General features: G+C 41.0%; 2 protein-coding genes across 12 annotated transcripts in view; both read right to left on the bottom strand.

Annotated features, from left to right (window-relative positions):
• Nucleotides 1–24: 24 nt before the first annotated feature.
• On the bottom strand, nucleotides 25–18,730 carry cab39l (calcium binding protein 39-like). Of its 3 annotated transcripts, none has more exons than XM_040038461.1 (10): nucleotides 18,018–18,730; nucleotides 14,955–15,006; nucleotides 8,158–8,289; nucleotides 7,708–7,872; nucleotides 7,203–7,321; nucleotides 6,913–7,081; nucleotides 6,347–6,406; nucleotides 3,174–3,239; nucleotides 2,899–3,042; nucleotides 25–2,086 (listed from the first exon to the last, which is right to left on the bottom strand). In XM_040038461.1, the coding sequence occupies exons 3-10, from the start codon at nucleotides 8,257–8,259 to the stop codon at nucleotides 1,907–1,909; spliced, it is 1,005 nt and encodes a 334-aa protein (XP_039894395.1). In that variant the 5' UTR covers nucleotides 8,260–8,289; nucleotides 14,955–15,006; nucleotides 18,018–18,730; the 3' UTR covers nucleotides 25–1,906. The 3 variants fall into 3 exon arrangements, with proteins under 3 accessions (XP_039894395.1, XP_039894396.1, XP_039894394.1); XM_040038462.1 differs by lacking the exon at nucleotides 18,018–18,730 and adding an exon at nucleotides 15,173–16,772; XM_040038460.1 differs by lacking the exon at nucleotides 14,955–15,006 and having other exon boundaries at nucleotides 18,018–18,729.
• Nucleotides 18,731–18,955: 225 nt separating this feature from the next.
• mcf2la (mcf.2 cell line derived transforming sequence-like a) overlaps nucleotides 18,956–27,458 on the bottom strand; it is a 52,724-nt gene continuing 44,221 nt past the window's right edge. For 6 of the 9 annotated variants that reach the window (XM_040038450.1, XM_040038451.1, XM_040038448.1 and 3 more), the window contains 11 exons: nucleotides 26,750–26,971; nucleotides 26,567–26,659; nucleotides 26,407–26,485; nucleotides 26,219–26,294; nucleotides 26,009–26,115; nucleotides 25,706–25,798; nucleotides 24,701–24,775; nucleotides 23,224–23,333; nucleotides 22,996–23,108; nucleotides 21,691–21,794; nucleotides 18,956–21,530 (listed from right to left, as the gene is read on the bottom strand). In XM_040038450.1, the coding sequence (XP_039894384.1) occupies nucleotides 21,451–21,530; nucleotides 21,691–21,794; nucleotides 22,996–23,108; nucleotides 23,224–23,333; nucleotides 24,701–24,775; nucleotides 25,706–25,798; nucleotides 26,009–26,115; nucleotides 26,219–26,294; nucleotides 26,407–26,485; nucleotides 26,567–26,659; nucleotides 26,750–26,971 (1,152 nt within the window). In that variant the 3' untranslated portion in view covers nucleotides 18,956–21,450. Of the gene's footprint in view, nucleotides 21,531–21,690; nucleotides 21,795–22,995; nucleotides 23,109–23,223; nucleotides 23,334–24,083; nucleotides 24,159–24,700; nucleotides 24,776–25,705; nucleotides 25,799–26,008; nucleotides 26,116–26,218; nucleotides 26,295–26,406; nucleotides 26,486–26,566; nucleotides 26,660–26,749; nucleotides 26,972–27,458 lie in introns of all 9 variants that reach the window. The other 3 variants (XM_040038447.1, XM_040038452.1, XM_040038454.1) reach the window with 3 other exon arrangements.

Raw genomic sequence — 27,458 nt, 5'->3', positions numbered from 1 at the left:
GTTACAGAAAGAAATTGAAGCTGCTTTAAACTAAAAGTGGATTTTTATTCATTTATTTGATTTCACAGTTATGTTTCACCGCTGAATCCTGCCGTTGGTCGGCTTTGGCCTCGTTCTGTTTGCCGGCGAGTTTACTATGGCAATGGCAAGTGATGAGCAAAAAAAAAAAAAAAAAAAAAGTTTAAAAGGTGTCAAACGGCAAAAGGAACTCTGATATAGTGAGTTAAGAGGTTCACTGCTTAATCACAACAAATATGTTCTATCAGAGCATATTTTCATCAACATAATAATTAAGCTCCCCCTAAAAAGATACTGCAAATACAGGAAAGAAAACGAGTACAGAGAAAAGAAAACACACCAAAACAAACAAAAAAAAGGCACCTCTGAATCTTCTCGTCCTCTGATAACAACGTCAGATCCAAACCAGAGTCAAACATCCGTTACAGTACAGACAGAAAAGGGAGTGAAACCAAAATAAAACAGCTATCTTTACAGCTCTACAGCATCCACACAGCAAAGTGCCTCCTCCTCATGTTCTCCCTCACAATGGCACTCAAACCAGAAACTGTACATGAGAAATGACACTATATATTAAAAAAACAACATCAAGCAGTGTGAAAACAGCGATCAGCTTCAAACAAATTGAATCACCATTATTATTATTATTATTTAAAATCATACAAAGTGCTATTAGCCACCAGCAAAGAGAACCAGTGATCAAAATTGTCATTTTCTTTTTTCTTGTTTTTAAGATTTTTGTTTTTAGTCAACAGTGACTGAAATCAGTTTGTTTTCAAGACCTGTGAGTAATTTAGAACAGCACGGATGGGCTCGGCCTTTAGACCGGCAACGAGACTTGTTCCATGTTGGTGTGACACACTGAAGCGACGTTGGCCTTTTGGACTGTATGCAATCCAATCCCCTCAGCTTTAAAGTGAAGAAACAATCAGTGACTTTTAGCTCGCACAAATGAAAATCTGATCAGGGCCATAATAGATGTAAACATAGGGGAGAAAAATAAAGATCATAGAAATTTAGAATCCACTAATCTCAAATGTGACCTAATATGACACATTTTTCCTCGTAAATTCACGTCTCAATAAAATCACATGTTTAATGTTCTTAATTATATCAGATTACTTTAGTTTTTCCCCTTAAATTTCAGAATTACTTGTAAATTAGTAACTTCATGAGTTTTTCCTACCCAGTCTGCTACTATAATTTTTGAAATACAAAGTTGTTGTTTTTTTTCGCTCTTACCGCCTCCTCCCTTAACTATTATCTATAATTTTTTAAGCTAGAATACCCCAATACACTGTTGTGGGCTACTGAGCTTTACCATTGTCATTTGGCTAAAAAAAAAAAAAAATTGCTTTTACCGATGACCAAGAATGCATTGATTAAGATATTCACACTGTAAATATACTTCACCTGGTCCTAACCAGACACACCAACATCCTCACCACACATCTCCCAAGAAAACAAAAAGTTGTTCATTTTTCTGGTTTGCAGCCACTGCTTTTAAAAATTTACAAAATTCATTTGCAAGCAGAGACTAATAAGATTAAAGAAAATGCTCATCCACCCGGAGGATTTTGGCTGAAGCTTTTTTTTTAAACCCCTGGTTCTCCCCCAACAAGGCAAATCAGCTGCCTCCAACACCATGAGTTGTGGCACTACATGCTACAGATGAGATAAAAAAAAAAATACAAAAAAAGATCAGTGATTAAGAACTACTCTTGCACAAGTTTTTAATGAACTGACAAAGAGGGAAAAAAAAACAAAAACAAATGACGTCTCAAAGATTTTTTTTTTCAAATAGAGTAACCATTATTGTTAATGTGTTTTTTTTCTATGTCTTCCTATTAATAAAAAGTTGAAGTAGAGGGCAGGCAGCAATGCTTCTCTAGGAAGCCGGTTTCTTCAGATCCCTGATCTGTTTGATTAGGTAGGTCTTCTCGTCGTTGAACTGCTCGTCGTCCGTGCGGTCCTTCTGGAAGTTGCTCAAGAAGTCGATGAGTTTGGTCTGGTTCTTGAGCAGGATGTCGATGATGGGCTGAGTCTTGTTGGGGTTTGCTACAAACACCTTGGGGAAACAAAAAAAGGACAAAACGGGAGGAAAATTCAATTCAGTTTTGTTTTATTTATACAGTGCAGATTGACAACACCAGTCACCTCAATGTGCTTTTTATTGTAAGGTAAATACCCTACAATATTAGAAAGAAACTCCAACAATCCGACGACCCCCTATGAGCAAGCACTTGGCGACAGTGGGAAGGAAGAACTCCTTTCTAAAAGGAAGAAACCTTCAGCAGAACCAGGCTCAGGGAGGCGTGGTCATCTGCCATGTCCGGTGAGAACAGAGAGTTTAATTACTAAAGACTAAATATATTAGTGGTGTATAAAGAAAGTGAAACAAGGTGAGTGAATAAGAAATGCTCAGTGGATCATGGGAAGCTCCCAGCAGTCTAGGCCTATTGTAGCATAGCAAAGGGAGGATTCAGGGTCAACTGATCCAGCTCTAACAAGATTTGTCAAAAAAGAAAGTTTTAAGCCTAATCTAAAAAGTAGAGGGAGGTCTCCCGAAAACAAACTGGGAGCTAGCTCTACAGAAAAGGACCCTTAAAGCTGAAGGCTCTGCTTTTAAACATCGTAGCAATCACAAGTAAAACATCGACATGAAAGCAAAGTTTTCCATTAGGCTAATATGGTACTATGAGGTCTTTAAGATAATATCAGCCTTATTATTCAAGATTTTATGTGAGAAAGATTTTAAATCCAATTCTGAATTTAACAGGAAGCCAACGAAGAGGAGCCAATATGGGAGAAATATCTTCTCTCTTTCCAAATTTCTCATTAAATGCATCTGCTGTTTTTTTTGTTTGTTTGTTTGTTTACCTTGAAGACGTGGAAGGCCTCAAACTGGATGTTGGCACTCTTGTCTCGGAGCAGATTCATCATCAGCTTCAGGTTCTCTGTCCTGCTGATGTACCGCGTCATGACCGTGAAGTTATGTCTGTCCAATAACAGCTCTCCCAGAAGCTGAAGGGGGGATCAAAGTGACAAATTATTATTAGAGAGGCCAGCTGTGCAGACCCCCCCCAAAAAAAAACCCCCCAAAAATCCCATGAAGTCTAAGTAGGAATTTAAATCAATACAGGTCGGAGACAAACCTTTAGAGACTGTCGCTTGGTGACGTAGTTCTCAGAGTGCAGCAGCTTCTCATAGTCTGCAAACACCTGCAGTGAAAAAACAAAACGCAGCAACAATCTGAGATCAAATTTTAAGCTTTTGGGAAATATCTATATGGACAATACTTTTTCCAAACAATATCTGATGAATGTTGTAAATAGAGGGCTTTTCCTCCAAATGGAAATATGAACGCAAAGTTTATACAGCGCCAAATTACAACAGCAGTCGCCTCAAGGCACTTTATAATGTAAGGTAAAGACGCTACAATAATCGAGAGAGACTACACATGAGCAAGCACTTGGCAACAGTGGGAAGAAAAAAAAAACCCTTTAAACAGGAAGAAACCTCCAACAGAACCAGGCTCAGGGAGGGGCGGCCATCTGCCATGACCTGTTGGGGATGATCACTGGTTTAACATGCCCACTCTCCTGTGTTTAGGACACCTTTCCATTTGCTTCCTAAGTTTAACCTGGCTCATTTCCTTTGAAAACATTAGTGCAGAGTGCTGGTTTAGCTAACTGGGTTTAGCAGGCAACCGATATGCCATAAGGCTAATGCAAAGACCTGGGTTCAAATCTGCCCTTGTTTATAGTGGCTACTCTTCCAAAGGCCGTTCGTTGATCCCCAGCTCTTCCACTTCTAAGTTTCCTTTAGCGAGACACTGAACCCAAGTGAACCCTGATATCCATGTAGGATTGCCTGTGTGTGTGACCATTAATGAAAAAGTGTCTGTGGATGCAGCTTCTAGTTTTAAAAGTTGCAAAGTGCTTAGGCGATAAACTAGAGAGAGTGCTTACCAACCTGAAAAGCCACGCAGTGCAATTATTTTGTTGCAGCAATTATTCAAAATTGCCAAAACAGTTTGGCAGCACAGTGAATCAAGAAGGTTGTAGGTCTGAACCCGTCCAAAGACACACTTGTTGGGTTAGCTGGAGATCCTAAAGGAGCTGCTGGTGTGATGGAAAATGGTTGTTGTGCTCTTTGTGGACTTAATAATAATAATAATAATAATAATAATAATAATAATAATAATAATATCAATAGATGTTGGATTTTTGATTTTTTTACATTCTGCTACTTCTGTGTCAAGCTGACCTTACTAAATGAAAAGCTCCACATTCTCTTCCTATGCGTAATCTTTCCGATATACCACAAGTTGATGGACGAGTTATCTTTTGCACACAATGTTCCGAATGTATTCTGGGAGCATGGCACAACTAGTCTCAATAAATATTCTAGACTTACAATTGCTCTTTCCTTCCTGCTGTCTGTATGGTTGTTTGACCTCTTTGCAAAGGTAAATAAAACTCAATAAATAAATTAAAATTTAAAAAAGAAACCTGGTTGTTTGCATAAATTAGCACCAGATGGCTGTTAAAACATCTGAACCTAGATGAAGACAGTGCTATCGCTTGGCTTTTGAATGTATGGCTGCATAGGGTCAAACACGTACTTTCCCGGTGATGTTTAAGTAATCAGCAATCAATATGATGAAGGTGCTTTTGAATCAAATATTAGATTATACAGGACTTTATAATTTATGGAGACATATCTGATATCGTGAGGTAAGAAAAAAGGAAATCTGAAATGTAACAATAGCCTCTGTATAAGTTACAGAATATTTAAGTAAGAGTTCCAACAGGAAAAGGACTTGTGTAGTTTAGATGAATATGTTTATGCACACTCTGTAGCTTGGGAAAACTTGGAGACAAGTATCAACACTTATCTGAATGTAGTTATTTTAAAGAAATATCTGCCTGTGTGTTTTAGGTTGAGACAAATGCATATATGATGGAGAAGTTGTTTAACTCTGTGTTTGCACATGGGTAATTCGGCTTGTTAGTATATTTTCTTTTAGCCCAGAAGGCATCTAATGAGATCGATTAAAGCAAATGAAAATACTGCACTGCATCCAAAAGGACAAGAACTGCCTGGACCTGCAAAAATGTAACATATGTAACTAAGAGGAAGTGGATGAATTAGAAGAAACCCCAAACCCTAGACACTTGACTTGAGTAGATCAACACATTGTTATTACAGCGCTCCCTCTTCTCACAGTCACATGGATCAATTATCAGTTACTGGGTTTGTTTTACAATATTTGGCTTTGAACTGTGGGATTAAATTGAAGTATGAATAGATGATGTTTAGTTTAAAACTTAAAGTGCCTGTACAAACAGCATTATAAGACTTTGACGAGTATGTCACCAAACTTATGTCACAGAACAAGAAACTCTTTGTGCAGTCATAGGTTTACCACTAAAATAATAATAATAATAACGGATTGGATTTATATAGCGCTTTTCAAGGCACCCAAAGCGCTTTACAATGCCACTATTCATTCACTCTCACATTCACACACTGGTGGAGGCAGCTACAGTTGTAGCCACAGCTGCCCTGGGGCAGACTGACAGAAGCGAGGCTGCCATATCGCGCCATCGGCCCCTCTGGCCAAAACCAGTAGGCGGTGCCCAAGGACACAACGACCAGGACAGAGAGCCCGGGGATCGAACCGGCGACCTTCTGGTTACAGATGCGCTTCCCAACCCCCTGAGCCACGGTCGCACCAAAATCATTGACTCTACTGAGCCGGCAGTGACATCTCCTGACAGGCCGTCGGCACACATGCTGGGTGAAAAGGTGGTTTTGTGTGGGTTTCTACAGGCTGAGAGCCCTGGGGGGACCCTGCTCGTGAGAGGGGCTCCTCTGCCTAGAAATGTTGAGGACACAGAGCGGAGCTTTGTATCGAAAGACGTTATGACATTTAGAGAGGCTGTGCTGTTTTCCTATAAATTTACGTTTTTTGTTTTTTAATCTGCCTTCACTGTCAGCTCATTCAATACTCTATCACAAGGCTTCGTGAATGCCTGTGTGTGACGTGACTGGGCCAGTGAGCACTGCGGTGACTGATACCTGATCTCGCTGTGCATCCATGCAAGGTTTCCTCATGCAGAGTCATTCAGAGCAGTGGACAGTGTTTGCAAACAGAGCTCAGTGACTGACCTCTGTGTGTGGTTTAGGTTAACGATTGCTAAAAATTCAAAATAGCAAGGCTAATGTGCATTAATATGTGTGGTGGCTAACAACCATCCCAGACTAATCTCTTTTCGGGAGCTGCAGATGTGCAAATGTGCTTGTAAGTCGAAGCACTCACAGCTTCGTAGTTCTGCTCGAGGAATTCGGCCACAAGCACTTTGTGTCTCGTCAAGAGGTCCTGTGGACAAAGACAGAAAAATGCATCTTAGCTGACGGATTCAAATGTTACCGAACACTTTTTACATACATACATGTATGTATACACTGTACAATCGCACGCTGCCCAACATTTGTCTCCCGTATTGGATCCAATACAACCATCAGTTGCTCGGAAGAAAAAAAAATGTATTCCCCAAATGTTGCCAGAGGTTCCTGGAGGTGTTTACTTTCCAGTTTTACGGTAATTACGATCATCACACTTCAAAATAGCTGACATGTTAGCGTCACATGGTCAACGGTCACACGTCTGCAAAAATCAGCATAAGTTAAGACTTTTCCTCAACAAAACATGAAAACAAATTTGCCTTTTCTAGGCCTATGTGGGGAACAAAAATATCAAATTCAAATGACACTTGTGCGGGATGTTGGTTTACTAAATCCAAATCCAAACACTGTTGTCAAAGTCCAGTCTGGCTCTAGTCTAGCACCTGACCTGACAGCCAAAAGAAGAAGAAAGAGAGTTACCTTAAAGGTGGCGAATGCGTCAGAAGCAATGTCGAAGGTGGACATCTCCACGTAGTTGAAAAAATTGTGGAAATGCTCCGAATGGAGAACTATCTTGGCGAGCGGCTCGTGGCGGATGCACTCCCTCAGCATGATCCCACAATTTAGCGCCACCTGGGGCATCTCGTATCTTCAAACACAGCAAGAGAGAGAGAGTAACGCATCACCCCCTCCTCGTCATAGAAGCCATATTTATTGTGTTAAGACGCCATTAGGCTGAGGACAGCACGTGCACTGTGTGTTTATCTCACCCTTTCAGCAGTATGAAGAGGACCTCCTGGTGGGAGCAGAAATATTCAACAGTGGGGCTCCTCGTCCCAATCTGCCTCCTGAGGATGTTGTTGAAGATCTGACACACGTCCTTCTTCCCCTGGAAACGCACGTAAAACTGAACTAACCACATAACAGCATCTGTAACATTTAGCACGTTAAAAATTAATTAATTGTGTACAGTAGGAAAAAAAGTTGTTTTAAAAGCTGTGCTACAACCTAAAGTAACTTGAATTTATGAGTTGGAGTCAGAGGAGGCCTGTAATGGTAAGAAAACTGTACAAGGTTTTTAAATACACCATCAAATTTCATTATTTTCACTACATCTTGCAAAACTACAGCAACAATATGCAGCATTTCTTAAAAAGTCTAGAAGAGCTGTTAAGTTCCCTCTGCTCATGGATGTTTATTTTCTATCGCGTTTCTGTGTCAGCTTTATCACAAGTGTGCTTCTGCAGCACATCTGTGATACTTTCTTCTGCTTACCTCAAAGTCTATGACCTGCAGGTTTTCTACCAGCGCGATCAGCAGGCCGCTGTTGTACAGCTCCTGGGCCAACTGGGCCACAGTCTCGGTGTGGGGCTCCTTGTCATTGCTTCCATACAGGATCTCTTTCATGGACACCAAACACTTAGACACCTCCTCAGAGGCCTGTAGAACAGAAAACTACAGGTGAGGAAGGATGGAGGCAAAGAGGGCATCATTTAGAGGAATAACATGTAGAAACTATCATTAGTAAAAGAGAGCGTGAGCTTGAATTTGGCTTGTGACTCTGATTCTTTGATCCCCTGTGTGCATGTGTGAGAGAGTCTTGACAGTGAAGCGTCAGAAGATGACAGGCGCAGGCTGTTTCGCGCTCCCACCCTTGGGGCCTCTTGACACCCATTCACACACACACACAGACGCACACAGACACAATCAAATAGATTCCCCTACCTTGTCTGTCTTCTTGTCCTGTTTGACCAGGATGGCCAGGTTTTCCTTCAACGTCTTGACGATGTCGGCGGGACTCTTGTGTGATTTACCAAACAGCGGCATGATGGACACGTGTGCACACGCCTTTGGGACCTGTGAAACACAGCAATCAGTGTTAAATGTATTGTTTATTGACTGATGAATCAATTCAAGCTACAATATAATAGCCTGTAATTATAAAAGCTACGATCTATTTTTACCAGACTTGTAAAACTGCCAACGTTTCAGTGCTTCCCACAAACGTCAGTTTACAGTGCTGCTTACTGACAAAAATGCCACTTTTAATGTAGTGCATTACAGAGATGACTATAAAGTTGTAAGTGCCCTCTTGTGGGCAAACAATATACTGTGCTCACTTTTATTAAATATTTATATTTGATTAAATATGAATAAACCACTATTTTCAATCATTTTTCCAATATAAATATTCCAAGAAGCATTCAGAGGCTGCACCGATTGTGATTCCAGCTCCAAGTTGTGCATCCCAACCAAGCAAAAACATTTTTCAAGGCAGGTGCGTAGGAGAGGTACAACGCAAATAATTTGCCACATGAAGGGCACTGAAACGTCACGAATAAATGTATTCCTGCGAACTGCAGCCGTGTGTCTGTGGAAACCGTCATCACCCTGTACTGCACCTACAAGTCGCATACAGATCTTTAAATGGGCTGATGACACTGTGTTGACTCACTGTGTAACATTGTTCTTGCTCCATCTGTTTGATATGAAAAGATAACAAAAATGCTGCTGATAGGGAAGTAACAACCTGAGTAGTCTTCTTCTACCGTTGAAAAACATTCCAACACCATATACATGTCTAGAAGTCAGGTTGCTACACATCTGACAGCCTGTTAGAAATCATATTATGGCAAGAACCAATCAGCTGAATAAAGAGAAACAAGAGTCCATCAATACTTTAAGAACTGAAGATCAGTAAATCTGGAAAACTGCTAAAACTTTGAATGTGTCCCAAAGTGCAGTTGAAAAAACTATCGAGGTAGGTATATATAGTCAAGTCAGTAGTTTCTGTAATTTAATAACAGTTTAAATAATCTTAAGATTCAAAAGTAGGGGAGTCCAAACATATTATGACACAGCCAGTTCCTTTTTGACTGATCTTATAGTTGGAGCTGGACCACATGAACTCAACCCATTCCTTACTCGTGCTGCTGCAGTTGTTCCCCATTCAAAACTTTTCACTGCTGTTGCATTTACATGCTACTGTTGCACTGCTTTGTCCAATCAACTGACTGTGGCAGATACCAGCCCCTCCCTCAGCTTGCTTCTGCCAAAGGTCTCGTCCTCCCCACCATCACCTAGTGCTTCTCACTCAGATCTTCTGATTGTTGCAGTCCTCATTCTTATATTATGAGGACTGCATTTAGCTAAAATTTAGCTAAAAATACAACGTGCCTCGGATCAGCTATTTGTTGACATGAACTGCTATCCTGTCTTGAAAGAAAATAAATCAAATAAATACCTGAGCATTCAGGATTAAGCTTTAGAATCAAACCTTTTATGTTTTTTAACCACTAAAAACAGGGCAATGTGAGCAACCTGCTGTTCAAACATTCAGTCTATGAGGAAGAGGAAAAAGTTGATTCAAATGAAGGCGGAAGGGAGCTAAATCTGCTCCTTTTGGTCAGAGGATGAGCTATGATGCAGGACAAGGTGAATCATGCGAGGCTTCCCTAGTAAACACCAACAAAATACAGTATGGAGCTGGTATGGAGCATAGTAGTTCGTTCACGTCCCTTCAGTTACATTAGTTACTCTCATCTTGACAGCTCGAGCCTGTATGAAACCGACAATTCTAGTTTATGTGCATCAAAGTAGCAAGCTGTGTTTTGCCCTATTACTGCCAGAATGTCAATCATGCTACCAACAATGCTACTAGCAATCTGTTGCAGCCACACTGCACACTAAGCTGACATTGTACATAATGCCAAGCACCTTAAAAGGACTTTCAGCATTTGCTCCTTCAGTCACAGGTTTACAAATATAGCCGTCAACTGATGGTTTTTAAGCTAAAATACCAGGAAAACAACACATAAATATACTTGTTGCTGAGTATATCGGGAAAGTTAGAGAGGCTGTCCACAATGCTCTGTGAGCATATTAAGGGATCCAGGAGGCAGCAGTGGCCTTCAAAATCCAGGCCAGGTCAGGAACAGCCACAGAACTTGTGACTGCTAATCCTCATCTGGGAATGTAAAAGGGCATTAACCCTAACTCCCACCGTCATTCCTCCCTCCATCTGCTCCATCCTTCACTCATTTCATCCTCTCTTTCTTCTCCTCTTCACAAAACACTTCTGCTCCTCCCTTCCCCGTCTCCTCGGCCACTGGCTCACAAGACATTCATCTAGAACTGATGCTAGCAGCCAAATTGTCTGAATGTTAAAGCCTCCTTCTACACTATACATTGTAAAGCATTAACAGTGAACAGGTAAAGTGACCGTGTCCATGGAAGTCCTTGGAAAAACACCTGTACAGTGTTTTCTGGAGGAGAATATTGCTTCAGCTGGACCTACTGAGCTTTTATTTTAATTTGTCCTTTTTTATCCTATCTTGTATCTCTACAGTTATAATGATGAAAGTCTTTTTTAAACATGAACAAAGTTTAAAGCAATGAGGTCAGTCTGTGCACAAGTAATCCCCCTGAGCCTAAAGCTCAGGTTTCAGACAGCTCTGAGCACTGCGTTCAAGGGCCGTTTTCATAAATCCATATGATGCTTCTGTGAGCACAGAAGCCACGCCTACCTATTCATCAAACCTCCTGTTTGATAGGGATAACCAATCAGAAGAAAGTTGTCTTAAAGGCAGACAACATCTTTTGGAATGAACTGAGAGGCTACATCAAGGCTTCGACAATGCAAAATAAAGCTTATTTAGAACTGAGAGTAAGTGAATCTACTCCTTTATAATAAGTTGGAATAAAAGTATGAAGCTTGAGATGAGTATAAGTTCAAATGAGCCCGTCTAAAGCACATTAGAACAGTAACTCATCTCTGGAGACTGTCGAGTGTCACATACTGGAAGCTTAAAGGAGCCTAAAACTTTAAAGCATTGATGCCTGATATGACAGAGCCTTATGTGAGACATACAGCTATGGATATTTATTTGACTTGTTGAGACTGTTTATTAAAAAAGTTTCTGACTTAGGTCATCTGTTTTCTACCCTCCAAGGGAAAAAACAAACCTCTCCACAGAGCTACAAAAACCTCTTTGACTTGTTCATTATCAAATAGAACAGGAAGTTCCCTTAACCAAGTTAACACACACACACACACACACACACACACACACACACACACACACACACACTATCAGTTTCTTCAAACGCCACTTAGCCTGGCAGATGTGTGGGCCACTTCAAATCACAAGACCAGGAGAATAAAGAGCTGTGACAATAAAGGCTGATTTCCCCTGATGATCGTAAAACAAATCCGTGTAGGTGTGCCGACAGAGTTATTACTTCAATCCTTCCCCTATAAAAACACGTCTAATTACATGACAATGCATCCACCATGCTGGCCACTTACGGCCAACTTACATTTCACAGAGTTGTCATAAAAAGTGCCGACAGTTTACAGCTGCTGCAGATCCTGGTGCGTGGTCGCAATAAGAAAAGTAAGCTGATGCATTCCAGAGGTGTTTGAGCAGAACAGTGAGTGCTTTCCTCAGACTGATAAAAGGTAGGAGTTGAAAGAAACATTGAAGGTAAAATGTCATCTTTCACATTATTCAGGAAAGGGGAAATTGCACGGGGGATTGGACGCCTGTAAAAACAAACAAACAAACAAACAAACAAAAAACAAAACAAGAAAACAGCCTGGATTGGAATCACAAGGTTTTCACCTTACAAAAGGAAATCTCAGCTGACACAGCCCCCGCTCAGCTATGTTTGTGTTCTTCATAATCAGTTCTTCAAAATGTTCTGTGTGACTGATTTAGATTCTTTATTCTGAAGCAGTTGAATCACAGAGAGGGGAGACCGCAGTGACATGGAAAATAATACCAACCCCTCCGTGAAAAATGTTCTTCTGCTGGCTTATGTCATTTGAATACCAAGGTGTGCAGTGGGTGAAAAGGGAGCTGTTTTAAAGTCCATCCAGGAACAGGTGACAAACATAACAAGGCTACTTGAGTTTCGCTTTATCTTTCGATGACATCATGACGGCAAAACTTTAGTCAGGTCAATATTTGTCGAAGGATAAACTGGCAATGAGGAATTGCTCATGAAAAGAGGGGAGCCATGCTTGCAAACGACGCCTTCCTGCTTTTCTAATCTAATCACACTGTAGGCTAGTGCGTCAGGTAATAACCAGTCGAGCAGTGCTCCCAGTCCGGCCTTGTTCCTGCAGCTCTAACTAAGTGTTTCTGATTATTAAAGAATACTTAAAGGGCCCCTTTTAATCATTTAATAACATGTCTTTTGAGTCCTGGAAAGCTTAAGCAGCTGATTACTCTGAAGTCTTCATTTTCACTTGCACCCTTCTTAAGACTGACTAAATGTTATGTAATGGAATTAATCTTGTGCCTGCTGGGCTCGAGCGCACACTGCGAGCTGCTCAGCTTAGGTATAAGCTTACCTGAGATGTTCCTTGTTGCCCCAAATATGAATTTTTCAACTAATCGCAAGCAATCTAAATGAGCTTTAATCCAAATACAGATGTACAGAATATAAGTAAAGGTTACCCAGAACAGGGAGTATAATTTCAAAAAGATTATGAGGCATTATTTCAACAGTCAGGTACAAACATGTGCAACAGGGTTAATAATGCTTGCATCTGTCATTGCAGCGCAGCAGTATGTCCCCTTAAAACAGTCTTAAGGAGTTAAGGAAACTGGACTTCTTTTTGATCTGATGGTAAATGAGCCATGCCTTGATTCACATCTTGTCTCATGTGACTCTTAATAACTTTACAGGATGGGTCAATGACTCTGAGGACCACCTCCCCAATGCCACTAGGTATTAAACATCTGGGACTCCCCATCGGTTTTAGAGCTGAAGAAGCTTCTTGGATGAGAAGTCAAACGTCTCCATAAACCAAAAAGACATTCAGCTGCCTTCATTAGTAGCGCTTAAGAGTGCCACGACCTGATTGGCTGAGAACCTACACAGACATGCTTGCATTCTTGTTCTAAAGGACTGGCACCCCCATTTAAACTTGCCTATGTAAGCAGTGTGGTTCAAACAGCGAGTGAATTCCTTTAAAAGTATTAGAGGTTTTATATAAATGTAAATAATTTGCACAGACTCCCACAATTCCTCTCTCTTCATCGCATTAGGACACCAACGCAGGACCATAAATCCTGCATAAAACAGCATCAGAATCATCAATATTTTAGGAAGTAAATAAGGAGATATTTTAATGTTTCTACTGCTACTCCGTGAAAACAATGTATCCTTTAATTTCTCTTTAGCAATTCTTTTATACAGTCTTGTAACTGCAAGGATAAATCGCTTAACTAAACAGTTATTTTTTATATTATATACATTTTATATTAAATCTATAATTTACTGGAAGGCTCTTATTTTAGTAAACCAATGAATGAAAAATACAAATCCAAGGCTGTTCATTGGCTGTTCATTGTGTAGATTCTTTGGCTGAATAGTCAGTTCACTATAAGAAAAACATAATCTTTAGAGTTCAGTCTGTAGTCTTTGATATATTTGCCTGTCCGTTTGCTACATGAAAACTATTTGTTCAGCTTCAGTCCAAACTTATATCACATGCTCTAAAACTTATCAGATCCCTGCGTTATGTTCCTAAGGTACGAACCGAATCAAATCGGTATAGTATGGTATAATACAATAAAGACTGTCATCAGGGGTATGGCTCGTCTTGTGACATATCAAAGTATACTGATAATCTAATTATGTTAGGACCTGACAGAAACAGGCCGATTGCCTTCTCGTGCTGCCTCGCTGACACGATATTCAGCCGAGTGTAGACACAGCACCGAGCGACGGCACATTCTCGCCATAAGCAGATTTCTCTTGGGTTATCTGAAAGCATGACCTCTGCTGCAGACATATGGGCCTTTACTGTCATCCTAACACCGCTGTGCTGAGGAGTCACTCAGTACATTTGATTCAACTCGCTTCCTAATGCACTACATGCATATCTGACTGATCAAAGATTTATTTGTTGTGTAGTTGCAGTTTTCCTGAACTATGCAATCCTTTTGTAGACCACTGAATGTTTGATCATTGAACTGCAGCTCTTATGAAAAATGTCTCTCACTATCAAAGTATGGATTCCCTCAAGGTTCAATACTAGGGTCAACTGTACTTTCACTATAATGCTACCACTTACAAATTGTCTAACTGATATAAAAGTAGAGCCTGACTGATATTGGATCTTTAAGACCACTACAGATATCATTATTTGGTCATTTTGGCGTTTTAACCACATCCTTTTATTGTTAGACCTTTACCTTGAAATTTTAAACACTATGAGGCAACTGTTGTTGTGAATTGTTAATATCACTGATACACAAACTACCATTAACGCTGTTATTTCCTCTCGGTTAGAGTACTGCAAAGGTCCTTTAATAAGGTATATATCAGAAATCAAATAATAAACTCTAGTTTACATAAAACAGCAAAAGACAGAAAAGCAAAAATATTGATCAGATTTTTAAGGACTCTAGCTGATTTGTTTCAAATTAATTAGTAGAGTTACTCTTAATTGTCAAGCCTTTAATGGGCTAACCCCAGAAAATATATCAGAACTGCTGCCCACTTACGAATCAGTGCTTCAGGCAGATCCCCAGGCAGGAACTTGCTCTCTTTTAAACACTAAACAAGACCAAACAGAGAAACTATTAGTAATCACTTTTAAGTAATTTGTGTCATATGGCAATACATTTAAAAAATGACTAACAGTCATATTAGTCATAACTCTCTTGGCACTGCCCTCATCAAACAGCTGCCTTTTGCAGCGCTGGATTATAGTAACACTCACTGTAACAAACTGCATGGCAGTGGGCGGCTCTGATGACTAATCTGTGACATTCCAGCGCAGCAAGATAGTGATCCACGACAGGAGCTGGAGAGACGGTGACGTAGCGACCTGTCACACCTACAGGCCACTCAGGCGGCAGAAGAGGGAATACAAGCTGGACATTTCGTGGCTTGTGGTAAGACCAGGGGGAAGCAGTGGGGCAGCTCGTCGCACACTTGATAATTTGTTCAAATAAATTAACTTTGTGCTCAGGAATTCTTGGCAAATTCATTTAATTAAGCCTAGAAGTTTTCTAACAATGCGAAGAATCTACCACAGCCTTTTCAATGAAGGAGAAAGGTGACATCCTATTATTTTTGCCTGGAATGTGAGTCATTCATGGTGTACAACTAACACATGCAACAGGAATGCAAGCGCTGAAGGAGGAGCAGCAAGGACAATAACCCGCTCGTTCAGCATGAATTATTGCTGCTGGCATTAGCTAAGTGATTAACATCAACTGCAATAAATCTGACAAAGCATTGACTGGACGGTTCACGTCTGACCAAGCTGGAACACGTCTATCAGTCGTAAGATCAGAGTGAAGACACACAGTTGTAGTTTATAGCAGCACAGTTTCAGGCCTTTTTAAGTTAATTTGACAAAGCTGGTCAAATTTCTCAGTCAGCATCCTGACCGAGACAGGGCTCGAACCGGCAACCTTCCGGTTACAAGACAAACTGCCAACTGTTTGAGCCACGATCTAATCTATGCCCACCTCCGACTACAAAGAGTTGTTTGCTTCAATTATATTCACAAGGAAAGGCGACGTGAAAGACCAGACATCATCGAGCAAAATCTCACTTACAAAGAGATTGTTAGGTAGGACCAACCTGATATTAGTTTAAACTCTGATCCCCAACTGCACTTGATGCACTTCAGTGAAGCATACAGGGCACATCTGTAACATTTAAGACTGACTTAGGTCTTTGTTTTCTCAGTGGTTAGCACTTTCTGCATGTCCAGCTGGAGGAAGCCGGTGTTATCAAGAATGGCTGTGAAAAGCTACTGCAATACTTAAAGTGGGGACTTTTTTTGTCAGCAAGGCAAACTTTCCTTTTCAATCACATTTACTTCCTTACGGGTGGCAGACACTAACCTAAAAACAAGCCTGAGCATTTGATTGGTGGATCTACTGAGAAGCAAGACACAGAGGACATGACAGCCAGGCTAGATGGAGTCTTTATGACTCACATGGACTGCTGGTAGTCAAAGGTAACAGTCTGAGAAATCACAACTATAATGTGCAAGTTTTTTTATTCAGGACATTATGAAGATTGCTGTACTTAAATGCAGAGTCATTACAGGTTAATACTGCAATCAAGTGTGAAATAGCTTATATGAGAAGCTTTTACCTTGAGATATCAAGGCCAGTGGATTTACTCATAATGGTAAAGCATATATTGTAGTCCGCTTTCAAATTAAAAGCACAAGAGTGAGTCATGAAACGAGACTGTATGGAAGACACCTTTGTGAAAGAATCTACGTCAAAAAGTGTTGTATAGCATCAAAGATAAATGTAGGGCTGGAACTAGCAATTAAGGATGAACCAAATTATTAGGAGAATGCAATATTTTAAAAATAATCTATAAATTTCGCTAATATTGTTTTGTTTCATTTTTTGTTGTTATTTATTCTTCATTCAGTGTCAGGAAAACAAAATAATCTCTGTTCCAGTTTATCTTACTAGATTTAAAGTTTCTGAGCTCCTTATCACACTGTCTTTGAACGTTTATCTGGCACAGACCTGATCTGATACAGCACATAAACATTGGCCAATGCCACTGGGGAACGTCATTTAATTGCTCGTAGGTTACTAATGTCCATGCGATAGTATCAGTGCAACTATTATTTCAACAGACATTTAACTTGTCAATCATTTATTCACTTTGCAAAATAACTACCTGTTAAACATGAATAATTATGAAATTCAGGCTCTCTTTCCCTATAGTTACCCTTTTGTCCTGTTCTCTTCTCTTTCCTATCACTCCCAGCTGATCACAGCCCCCTCCCTCACCCGGGTTCTGCCAAAGGTTTCGTCCTGTTAAACAGGAGTTTTTTTTCTTCCCACTGTCACCAAGTGTTTGTCCATCAAGGGGTTGTCTGATCTTTCCCATTTGTAGGATCTTTTCCCTAAAATATAAAGCACCTTATGGTTGTTGTTGTTGTTGTGAATTGGAACTATTGGCACTATTTAAGTGTCTTTGTTTAAAAGCCATATGATAAAATGAAAAAAATCAAATAAAATTTGCCAAAACTGTGATCTTGATAAGGTTTATAGCTGCATAAAGCAGTGACTCAATGGAGACTTTATGACTAGCATTTTACTTTGAAATCCAAACCCGGAAGTTGGATTGTGATCATTCGGGTTGACCTGGTCCTAGTCGTTTAAAGTAATAAAGGAGGGAGGAGGGGGGGGACAAAAACAAAATACACACACTGTATATGAACTCCCGAGGAATTAAAGACCTCGCTAATTACCCTCTTTAGAGGAATAAGAGCTTATAACGCTGACAGCAGTAAACAGCACATAAGGCCGCATTAACAGTCCCAGACAATGTGATTTAACAAGGCTACACCCCTCTCGCCTCCGGCCAAACTCCCCTCTTTTTTGTTTGACAGATTTCCAAAGCTACCCACAGTTGTCTGCATCATTTCATGAACAACTGCAGAAAAGGACGTTGGGGCTCTCTCATGCATCAACATAACCGACGTTTCAACACCGACTTAAGTTACAAAGGGCAGTCATATTAGGTTATCTGAAAGCTATTGCTCTTCGACAGTAGAGCCTAGAAATAATACTTACAGTGGGAAGATGTTTGGTGGGGGGGGGGATCTGTAAATGTCTTGACCGCTTCTGTCCCGGTTCACAGCGCAGCCGAAGCTCCCAGATAGACGCCTGTGCTCACGCCAGGGCTGTTTGTCGACACAAAAGTCGGCTAAAAATGTGTACGAAACAATTTAAAATGTGTGGAATCTGTTAAGAAGGCAGTGCTGAATTCCATCTGGTCGCGTTCCAGTGTGCTGCCAAGTTAGCAAGAACGGAGAGATTAAGGACTTCCCGATTGCGCTGTCATAGTAAAATAATCGGCGGCCCCTTGTTTCTTTGGAGGGTGGAGGAGAAGCACGATTGTGCTGTAAAGTAAAGTGGACGCCATCGATGGAGAAATTTAAATAAGGCTGTATTTATGAATTCAACCAAGAACTCCTCTATTGCATCGGGGCTTCATAAAAACATGTAATTTGTAGTGCAACTAGCGTCACTTCCTGTGTGCCTCACGCTTGCTAGCTTGACAAATCTGTATCTTTCCAGCCGCGGCTGATTCTCGTTCACATCCTCCGACTTCAAGCGCTACTTACGGCCTTGACTGAAGTATTACTGCATCGTGTATATTCACAAAAGAACATATTTAATACAGTTACCAGGAAATACATCTGAAAACTACTTTGGTGACGTAGGGTTTACGTGCAAGACGGAAATTAAGCGGAAAATAGACCTCAAGGTCGGCAGCAGTACTTATTGGAACGAACCCTAGACTGAATCATGATAGTCTAAACTGGAATAAAAGCCCATTGGAGGAAAGGAACCATGTGGTTGAAATTACACTTCCGGATCACAATTAATAATTAATTCCACTGTCAATTTCTCTCTCTTCCTTTTTTTGTTTTTAGCTGACTTCAAAAATAAACAGCTAACCATTAAAGATATTTTTAAAATTCATAATAATAGAGAAAAAGGCTAAATTCAATAGAGGAAACCATTTCAGACTTTATTAAAGCTGCTTTTCAATTTACATACAAGTCAGAATTACATATTTACAAATGTACATGGATATGTCTTGTAACAAGTTTTAAATCGTAATATGCTGTTATATCAACAGCATATTCAGTAGATGTGCAATAGGAAAATAAAGACAGTGGGTGCTGCAATGTGCTGCATAAAAACAAACTTAAAAAATAGAATCCTTTCTCATGTCTCCAGCCTCTGAGTCGAAAAAGTACAAATTACACGGTAAGATTTTATTTGGGTGACCAAAAAAACCAAAAAACTGACGACTTTAGTGCCCATGTCAGCTTTCTCAAGAGGGCAGAATATAAACTCTCACAATGTACAACAGGTAAAAAATAGTTCTCCAGGAGGTTTACAGCATGGGGCTTATGAAGTACATGCCACACAGAGTGATGATATACAGAGAGATAGAGAGACTCCTCTTAACAATATACATGCTCTTTAGGGGGAACAGTGTGAGGTATAAGAGGACACATCTGTACAAGTGTAACATTTATTTCTCAGCACGTGGACGCACAGCTATGCAAGCCACAGTTTAGCTCACAGTTTGACATCGAAAGGCCTGTAAACTGGTTTGTTTCCTCTTCCTTTACGTTCAGTGGGAGGATCTTAAAAGAAAAAAAGTGCTTCTCAGCAAGTTCTTGAGAAGCCAATCACAAGCACTGATTTTAGTCCAATTAAGAAAAAAAATCTAAGAAAAAAAACTGTTAATCATGGCTTTGTCGAGCAGGTGGACAAGCTGGTTTCCTGTTTGAAACAGTGTCACACATTCAACAACGCAGGTGGAAAAAGGAGCGATTGTTTTACAGTGTACCTCGTGGATACAGTAAAAATCCTGGGATATATATTTAAAAAACATTTAAAAAGCAAGGTGTCATTCAGTGTTCAGAATAGCACAAGTTTCAGAAGTTGCGTGCAGAACAGCTGGTCGTCAAAGGCGGTTGGCATCAATCTACATCAGAACAGTGGACGTATCACATTTTCTAAACTAGTTACTTAACTGTGACGTTTACTCAGCTACATTTTGGTGTCAAGTACACAAAGTATTGCTCTCAGGCCGGAGGTGCAAACATGTCGAGCAGGTCCGGGCCGTGGTATTATTAACCCAGCTTGCGGAGAAGCAGCTACTGTCACATGCTTGAATGGGGCTGGTTGGACAGAGAGGAGGGGGGGAGGAGGAGGGGGACAAAGCCTGCTTTTGTTGCTGCGGTGCAGACCAAAGATAGGTGAGCACGGTGACACAAAAAACAGACACACATTCAGAAGACTGAGATTTGGGCCGCGACAGCTCTTTGAGCAGAGGCTGCACATGTGTCTGAAAAACTCTGATCGAACTGCTGTCTGTTGTCAACACAAACAATCAGGTGAGTGTGCGCGCGCACCCACACAGACACAAAGACAGGTATGCAGTCACACCTGTCTGCCTACAGAAACGTCTTCCTGAGAGGTAAAAATCGAGAGCAGTGCACTGGCGGGTTGCTCAATCCCTCATAGGAGGAAAAAGATTCATTTAGAATGAAATGCAAGACACTTGACCACCAGGTTGTACTGTTGTTGACATTCACCTAGTGACTGTGTGCGGTTCTTAATATCATAAAAACAGCTTTTAAGGGAAGCTCATTATCCATGTGTGAGGAATACAGCGTTCTTTAGTAGCTTCAACAACACAAAACGCCTGCACGCAATCAACCTGCTCACTTTTCCTCCCAGATGTACTGAAAGCATTTTTCCTCTTGCGGCCGCCTGCTACTTTTCACAGTGTGCGATCAGTGACTGACACCAAAGCCAGCGTTATCGGGGGTCTGATGGTGTGTGTCTACATAACATCCTCCTGCACAAGAATCTGTCGCCGTGCTGCGATGTCGTCATCGACTTGAAGGGGCTCGACTAACCAGCAGTTCTGTCCCCTCTGCAGACGGCGCGTGTTTAGTGCAGATGTCCTTTCTAACCTCTCCACATTAATGCTACATAATCACTAGGCCTGGACTGCCTGTTCAGTCAGTTATTAGACTGCGGACATTTAGCTTTAAAGAAGGCCTCGCAGGAGGTGATACATCACATGACTTGTGTGCCGAGGAATGACAGATATCCCTGATATTTCCCTCTCGCTCGAAGGAACGGCAAAAAAAAAAAAATCTATACTTAAATTCTACCAACATGCTGACACCTTTGAATATAAAAACAATTTTAAATGACAGTGCAGTTCTTCTAAATACTCTGGAAAAAGGGGGGCAGTTAGCACTTAGCCAGCGCTGGCTGATCTGCAGAGAAAGTTTTGGTTTTCAGATGGATTTAGAAACTGTGACATGGGTGACTGTCCTCCTGTCAGACCAAACTCCAGCTTTTTTTCTTCTTTGTTTTTTAAGCATTTTCCACCTGTACAAAATGATTTTAGGTGCAGTGATTTAACAAAAAAAAAAAAAAAAAAGCTGGGAAGACCTGACTCAGGTCAGGGTTTGATGTCGGAGAAGCTGGTGTAGGTCTCACTGCAGCTGGAAGAAGTGCTGAGGTTCCCAGAGACGCTGCCATCTGCAGGACAAACACACAAACAGCAATGCTCTGTTAGAGCCAGACATTGCAGGGGGAGAGTAATAGCGTCATTGTGCCGCATTGCTAGGCAACAGGTACCCATACTGCAGCGTTAAGGGAAAGATATGAATGTGTGTACTTCCTGTTCGTTGTAACCGACCTGAGCTGCTGAGTGATTGAGATGACTTGGACTCTGAGATGAGGCTGAGGAGGTTTGCTGCTGCCACCCAGCCCTCCTTACTGGTGCGAAGGTTCTTTACAAACCTGTGAAGGAGTTAAATAAATATATATATTTTGAGATAAAATTACAGGACATTTTACATTAATAAGCCACAACATTAAAACTACTGTAAGTGTAATATATAGCACTGATGATCTTGTTATAAAGCAATGTTTAGTTAGAAAATCTTGGATCCTGGTATTTATATGGTTGCTGATGACACATAGCATGAAATTTCCCCTTGTGGGACTAATAAAGGTATACCAATCAATCAATCAATCAATCAATCAATCATATATGTAAGCATTGCTACCGACCAACCAAACCCCTCCAATCCCCACGCCCAGGGCAAAGCAGCCTCCCTCATCTGGATACAGCTCCCTACCACAGTAAAATGAAATAAAAAATAATTTAAAAACTGCTGTGACAAGATTTAGATACCATTGATTGAGCAATTCTGGAATGCACTGACTGCACCTCACCCTGAACAGGACCCAAAGGATCCTGGTACCATACAGCACAGTCGTTTGGTGAATAGTTTTAACATTGTGGCTAATAAACAAAGATCGAAATAGAAGACCTATGACAGTTACTCTCCATTTACATGTATGAGCACTAAATTCTCCCGAGTGCGAGTGTTTGTGTGAATGTTAGACAACGTGCTTAGTGTGTGTGTGTGTGTGTGCGTGAGAGAGACACTGGGGAGAACGAGGTTTGTAGTAAAAAGCATTTTGAGTGATCAGTCATAGAAGAAAAGCCTGATTAAAGTACCACTCACTATCATATTTATGTTATGTGTCACATCATGAAAGCAGAGTGACCTTGTTCCTTTAAGACTGAAAGTTCAGATTATATTCCCTCGCAGAATTAGATGTGTATACCGTCAGCTTTTCTTTATTCTAGTCCAGTGTTCGCATTTGGAGCCCTTAAATTTGGCGGCTATACTGAGAAGTGTGTGCAGTCACAAATGACCAACTTTTACTCTTTCTTTGTGGCACAGATTCGACACGGTCCTGGAAACATTCCTCAATCTTGGGTCTATAGTGTCACACATTTGCTCCAGAAGACACCCACTGTGGACCTCTGCTTCAAGGTGTGACATGTGCATTCAGAGATGCTCTTCTGCACACCTTGCTGGTAACAAGTGGTTATTTGAGTTACTCTTTCCTCCCTATCAGCTCAAATGCATCTGGGTCCCATTAAATCCATTTAAATTAAGTGTTGTTTGCTTTTGTTTTTTTTTACCATTGTCCCTCCTCTCCTTCTCTGATCAGCTGGACCATGTCTCCACTCTTAACAGACAGCTCCTGAGGTCCCGCTTTCTCGCAGTCTGCTACCACAGTATACTTTCCTGGAGCCTAAAAGGATCAAATGTTAACAACTTTACCAACTTTTACAACCACACTTTAACATTTTAAGCTAAAAAAGAAATAAAAATACAAATCTATAATAATTCTTCATTCTCAGGCTCACCAGCTTCTTTCCTACTTCGTCCTCGGGGTCAGAGTTCATGGGGTCCTCGCCGCTGGAGTACCCATCGTTCTCTTCTGAGGCGTCCGCTGAGAGAGACGCCTTGTTCCAGCCTGTAGGTTGGATGATGGGAAAATCAGAGAGAGAAAAGTTCAACACACAGACAAAAAAAAAAAGGGGGCAAAAGGAGAGAAGTGAGGTCGATCTTTATCACAAAGCTCCATGTTAAATCAAGTGAGATTAGATGTTTGAGCTCAATAGTGAAGTACAGAAAAATGACATGAATGGATCAAATATTTGCGAAAGCCACACAAATCTCCTGTGTGGAGGGTAACCCCCCCCCCCCCAAAAATGTGATCAATCAGATTATGAAAAATTTATCTGTTTAGATACAAAAACCACACACACTCCTCCAAAAGTCACAGAGAAGATCATCAGACAGAAAGAAAAAGAGGACCTGTGATCAGAAAACAGATTTCAGTCACCTGCATTTGTTACAAGGCTGCTCTGACTCCCAGTGCCGAAAAATAGTTGCTGAAGTGGCGTACTGTGTACAGCACCACAACAACCCCAAACAAGCAAAAAACACCCGACAGCAGAAGAAGAGGCAATGATTGATTTGAGGTCGAGTAGGCACTGTGCAAAAAGATTTAGCCTAGAACTGAGACTTCAGATTTAGTCAGGTTGAATCTTTAGATCTCGCTCCAATGTGCAAAAAGACAGTAAGACTCAGTAAAAGGCTAAAGGACTCCTACGGCAGATACACGCTGCGACACTTTACCTCAGTTCAAATCAATCACGAGCACCCACAAACAACAGCAAACACCCCACTGTGGCTGCTGATGCTCAGAGCAGCTCTGTACCTCGCCGCTTGCTCTGTAACAGACTAGAGGTGCTCATCCATCTGACTCTGCTCAGAGTGACGTGGGGAGCCGGCTCTGAAGGGGAAGAAACGGCCAGCAAAATGAAAAAAATCAGTGACAACCAGCCTGTGGTGTTGGTGACAACGGGTCAGCTGATCAAGCATCACTGAAATGCACAAGATACCAGACATGTAACAGTGATGATGATGATGATGACCTGTGGATGAAGGTTACAAAGTTGGTCTCTGCTGTGCGACTATCTGCATGGGTGAAACTCAAACCAGCCTTTGGAAACATTTCATTGGTCTAAATCGTAAATGCACCAGATTCCAATTGGGCAGTTTTAGCAGACAAAGCAACACAATACAAATATATTACTGCCATTTTAGCTGCTTCTATTACTCATTTGAAGACATGCAGATAGTCGCTATGATCAGCAAGAGGATGAAGAACAGCCTCTATATTGATGGACCGATGGGTTGCTACAACGTTACACCCCGTTTGTAACGAAACGTGTCAAATCTACATTATGGAGACAATCGAAGCAGGAGTACATCGTGGTCAAGTGAGATGGCCTCTAAAATGAAATGCTCCCTCATAATGGGGCGGAAATATACCTTTGAACCCAAACGGTGTGGGATCGCTCTTTACCAGGTGGCGTTTGGAGCTGTGCTCAGGGCTCAGAGTCGAGCCTGGCCACACAGGAAGGAAAGACGTGAAGGAGGAAGAAGAGAAGAAAAGTGAGGGAGGACAGAAGCGAGAAGGAAGCAAGAAATTAACACTAACGTTAGAAGTTTGTACATGATGTGAACAGTCTTAGCTAATCAATAGCCAAACACACACACACACACCATTACAGTGGTGGATACTCATATTAAATTTGGTCAAAGGTAAAGATAAGCATGAAGCTAAACCCCGTGAGCACACAAGCACAACTCAGCTGCTGTCCAAACTCCTGCTTTAGAAAAGCAGCCAATCAGAAGAAGGTCGTCTTAAACTCAGTAGAGCTATTTAAAAAAAAAAAAAAAAAAAAAAAAGTCTTGTAGCAGATAGGCCAAAGTGAGCATGTGCAAAAAGGCCCGCTATAGGCTAAATAACTGAACTGAGAGCCCAAGAATTTAAAAAAAAAAAAAAAAATGAAGCTGTCACCTTTAAAGTTTTGACTAATACTGCTTTCACGAAGAGGAGCTTCTACTTCACTTTCACCTCTACTCCAGTGACTAGTTGTATTTTTTTCCAATATAATTTAAAAACCTTAATATTCATTTTGATTCAGCCACAATGGCAGTGTTAAACTTTCACCACCAGGAGGCAGACTGTCTCCAACATAACCATCGGGGATCATGTGTGCTCCATTAAGCCGTGAAGCAGGTTAGACTGGAGGAGGCCGATTAATTATTGGGCACCGGGTAAAAGCTCAGACAGAGGCTCACATTCAGAACTGGATTCTGAAGCCTTTATTTAATATATTAGTATTCTTAGTTTATATAGCTAAGGGTGTATCTTGCTGATAATCACCTGAACTTTTCATCACTGACAAACGACATACTGTGACGGGCCACGCTGAGCTGTTCTTAGCATTATCCTTCCTTTAAAAAAATGTTTGCATTCGCTAATGTTACCTTTGGGACTCTTGAGATTGCTGAAGCCCTGCAAAGTAAAACGCTTTTTGGCCACTGAGGACCTGTCAGTGGTCGGACTGGTCACCGGCTCTTCTGGAAGCAATGATTTGAAATGAGTGCAGGACAAGGGCAGCCATGAAAAGAGAGAAGAAGCCCCAAACAGGGGAGTGGAGAGGAGAGAGAAAGATGATAGATGAAGACAAAAAGAACCTGGTTTAGTGGGAGTTTAGAGCACAGCTTAGAGTAGGGACTTAGATAAAAGTGTTATTGTCTTCGAAGATGCTGTTTAACTCAAACATCTACCTTTGTGTTTCGGCGAGGATGACGAGTTGCTGTCAGAGGTCGGGGCTGGCTCAGTCTTCTTCTCCTCTTGCTTCTTCTGGTTCTTCTGACCGCTGCTACGGAAAGGGCTGCAAAAAGAAAAAAGGAAAAAAAATAGACGTATGTGTGATTTTTTTCCTTATTATCTCTAATCTGTCTAATGAGTCCTTACGTTACATATAAGCCACCAACCTGAGAGAGATGGAAGTAGAGTTGTTGCTGGTGGGACTTGGGGACATAGAGTCTGAGCTCTTCTGCTGGCTGGCATCTAAAACATACAACAACAACAACAACAACAACAAAAGTATTAAAAAGGAATAAAATAGGTTTAAAAAAAATAAGAACTTCTGGAAAAGTTAAGAAAGAAGTTTTCACAATACCTCTGCAGGCTTTGAGTTGCTGAGTCAAAACTTTGCGGATCTCGTTCACCCATGCCGTTTTAATCTCCGGCGTCGGGGCCTAGATTAGAACAAGTGCGGACAATCATTCCTCATCTCTAAAGGTATGATTAATAAAAGCAATCAGGTCGAACGCCCTTACCTGCACTATAAAAACTTCTTCTCTCGAGTTGCACCAGATCTCAAACTTCTTGTTGTCTCCCTTGGCATTCTCTGTGATGCCCACCGCACTCATCTGAAAGAATATAGAAAACTTAAACACTAAATCTTTACTGCTACGGCACGGCATCGACCTTCCTTTTAAAAATGGAGCAAGCAGGCTCACACTGAGGGAGTGTTTGAAGCTGTAAGACGGAGCTTTCTCGTAGCCCTCCCCGTTCTCCTCTCTCCTCTTGCAGAAGAGCAGAGCCTTCTGGTGCAGGAACAGGTGCCTCTGCATGGGCTTAAACCTGGCCAGGTCCTTCACTTTGGCATGACCTTTCTTATGCTCGGTCCACACGCTGAAGGAGCCCTGCATCAGCAGACGACCCAGCTCTGACAGGTTACCCTAACAGGGTGAAAAGACAGATGCGTGTTTTTGCATTGCACGACCTCTCTGAAAGCCGATAAATAAAAAATTCTGGTAGCTTATTGCCAAAACTGTCCTGTAATTATAAAGCAGAACATTTTTGTTAATTTACTTTTTTGTCATTTAATTGTTTACCTATTACTCGTCAGTGAGACAAGTACAGTATACATACAGTTAAATCAATTAAAAACATTTACACCTTCCTTCACATTTTCTAAAACCTTTACTGGGCAAATTCTGGTTCCTGGACCTTATGTTTCGCACCCCTGGTTAAAGTTCTGCAGCATTGCAGTTTTGAAACTGGCCACATGATGGAGCTATTGCGACTGTTTTTGACTCTGGCTTTGCACCTTTGCACAGGTAGCTGTGTTTCAGCTCTGGAGCCTTTAATGTTTTTAGATATTTGATTATATGTACTTAAAAAACAAAGAAAGGTTTTAGCCTGGAGGGGAAAATGGAAAAAGCA

The sequence above is a fragment of the Simochromis diagramma genome, unplaced genomic scaffold (genome assembly GCF_900408965.1).
Source record: "Simochromis diagramma unplaced genomic scaffold, fSimDia1.1 OVJJ01000413.1, whole genome shotgun sequence".
In the NCBI taxonomy this organism is placed as follows: Eukaryota; Metazoa; Chordata; class Actinopteri; order Cichliformes; family Cichlidae; genus Simochromis; species Simochromis diagramma.
Note: the sequence above shows the minus strand (reverse complement) of the source record. Positions and strands in the feature narration are given on the sequence as shown.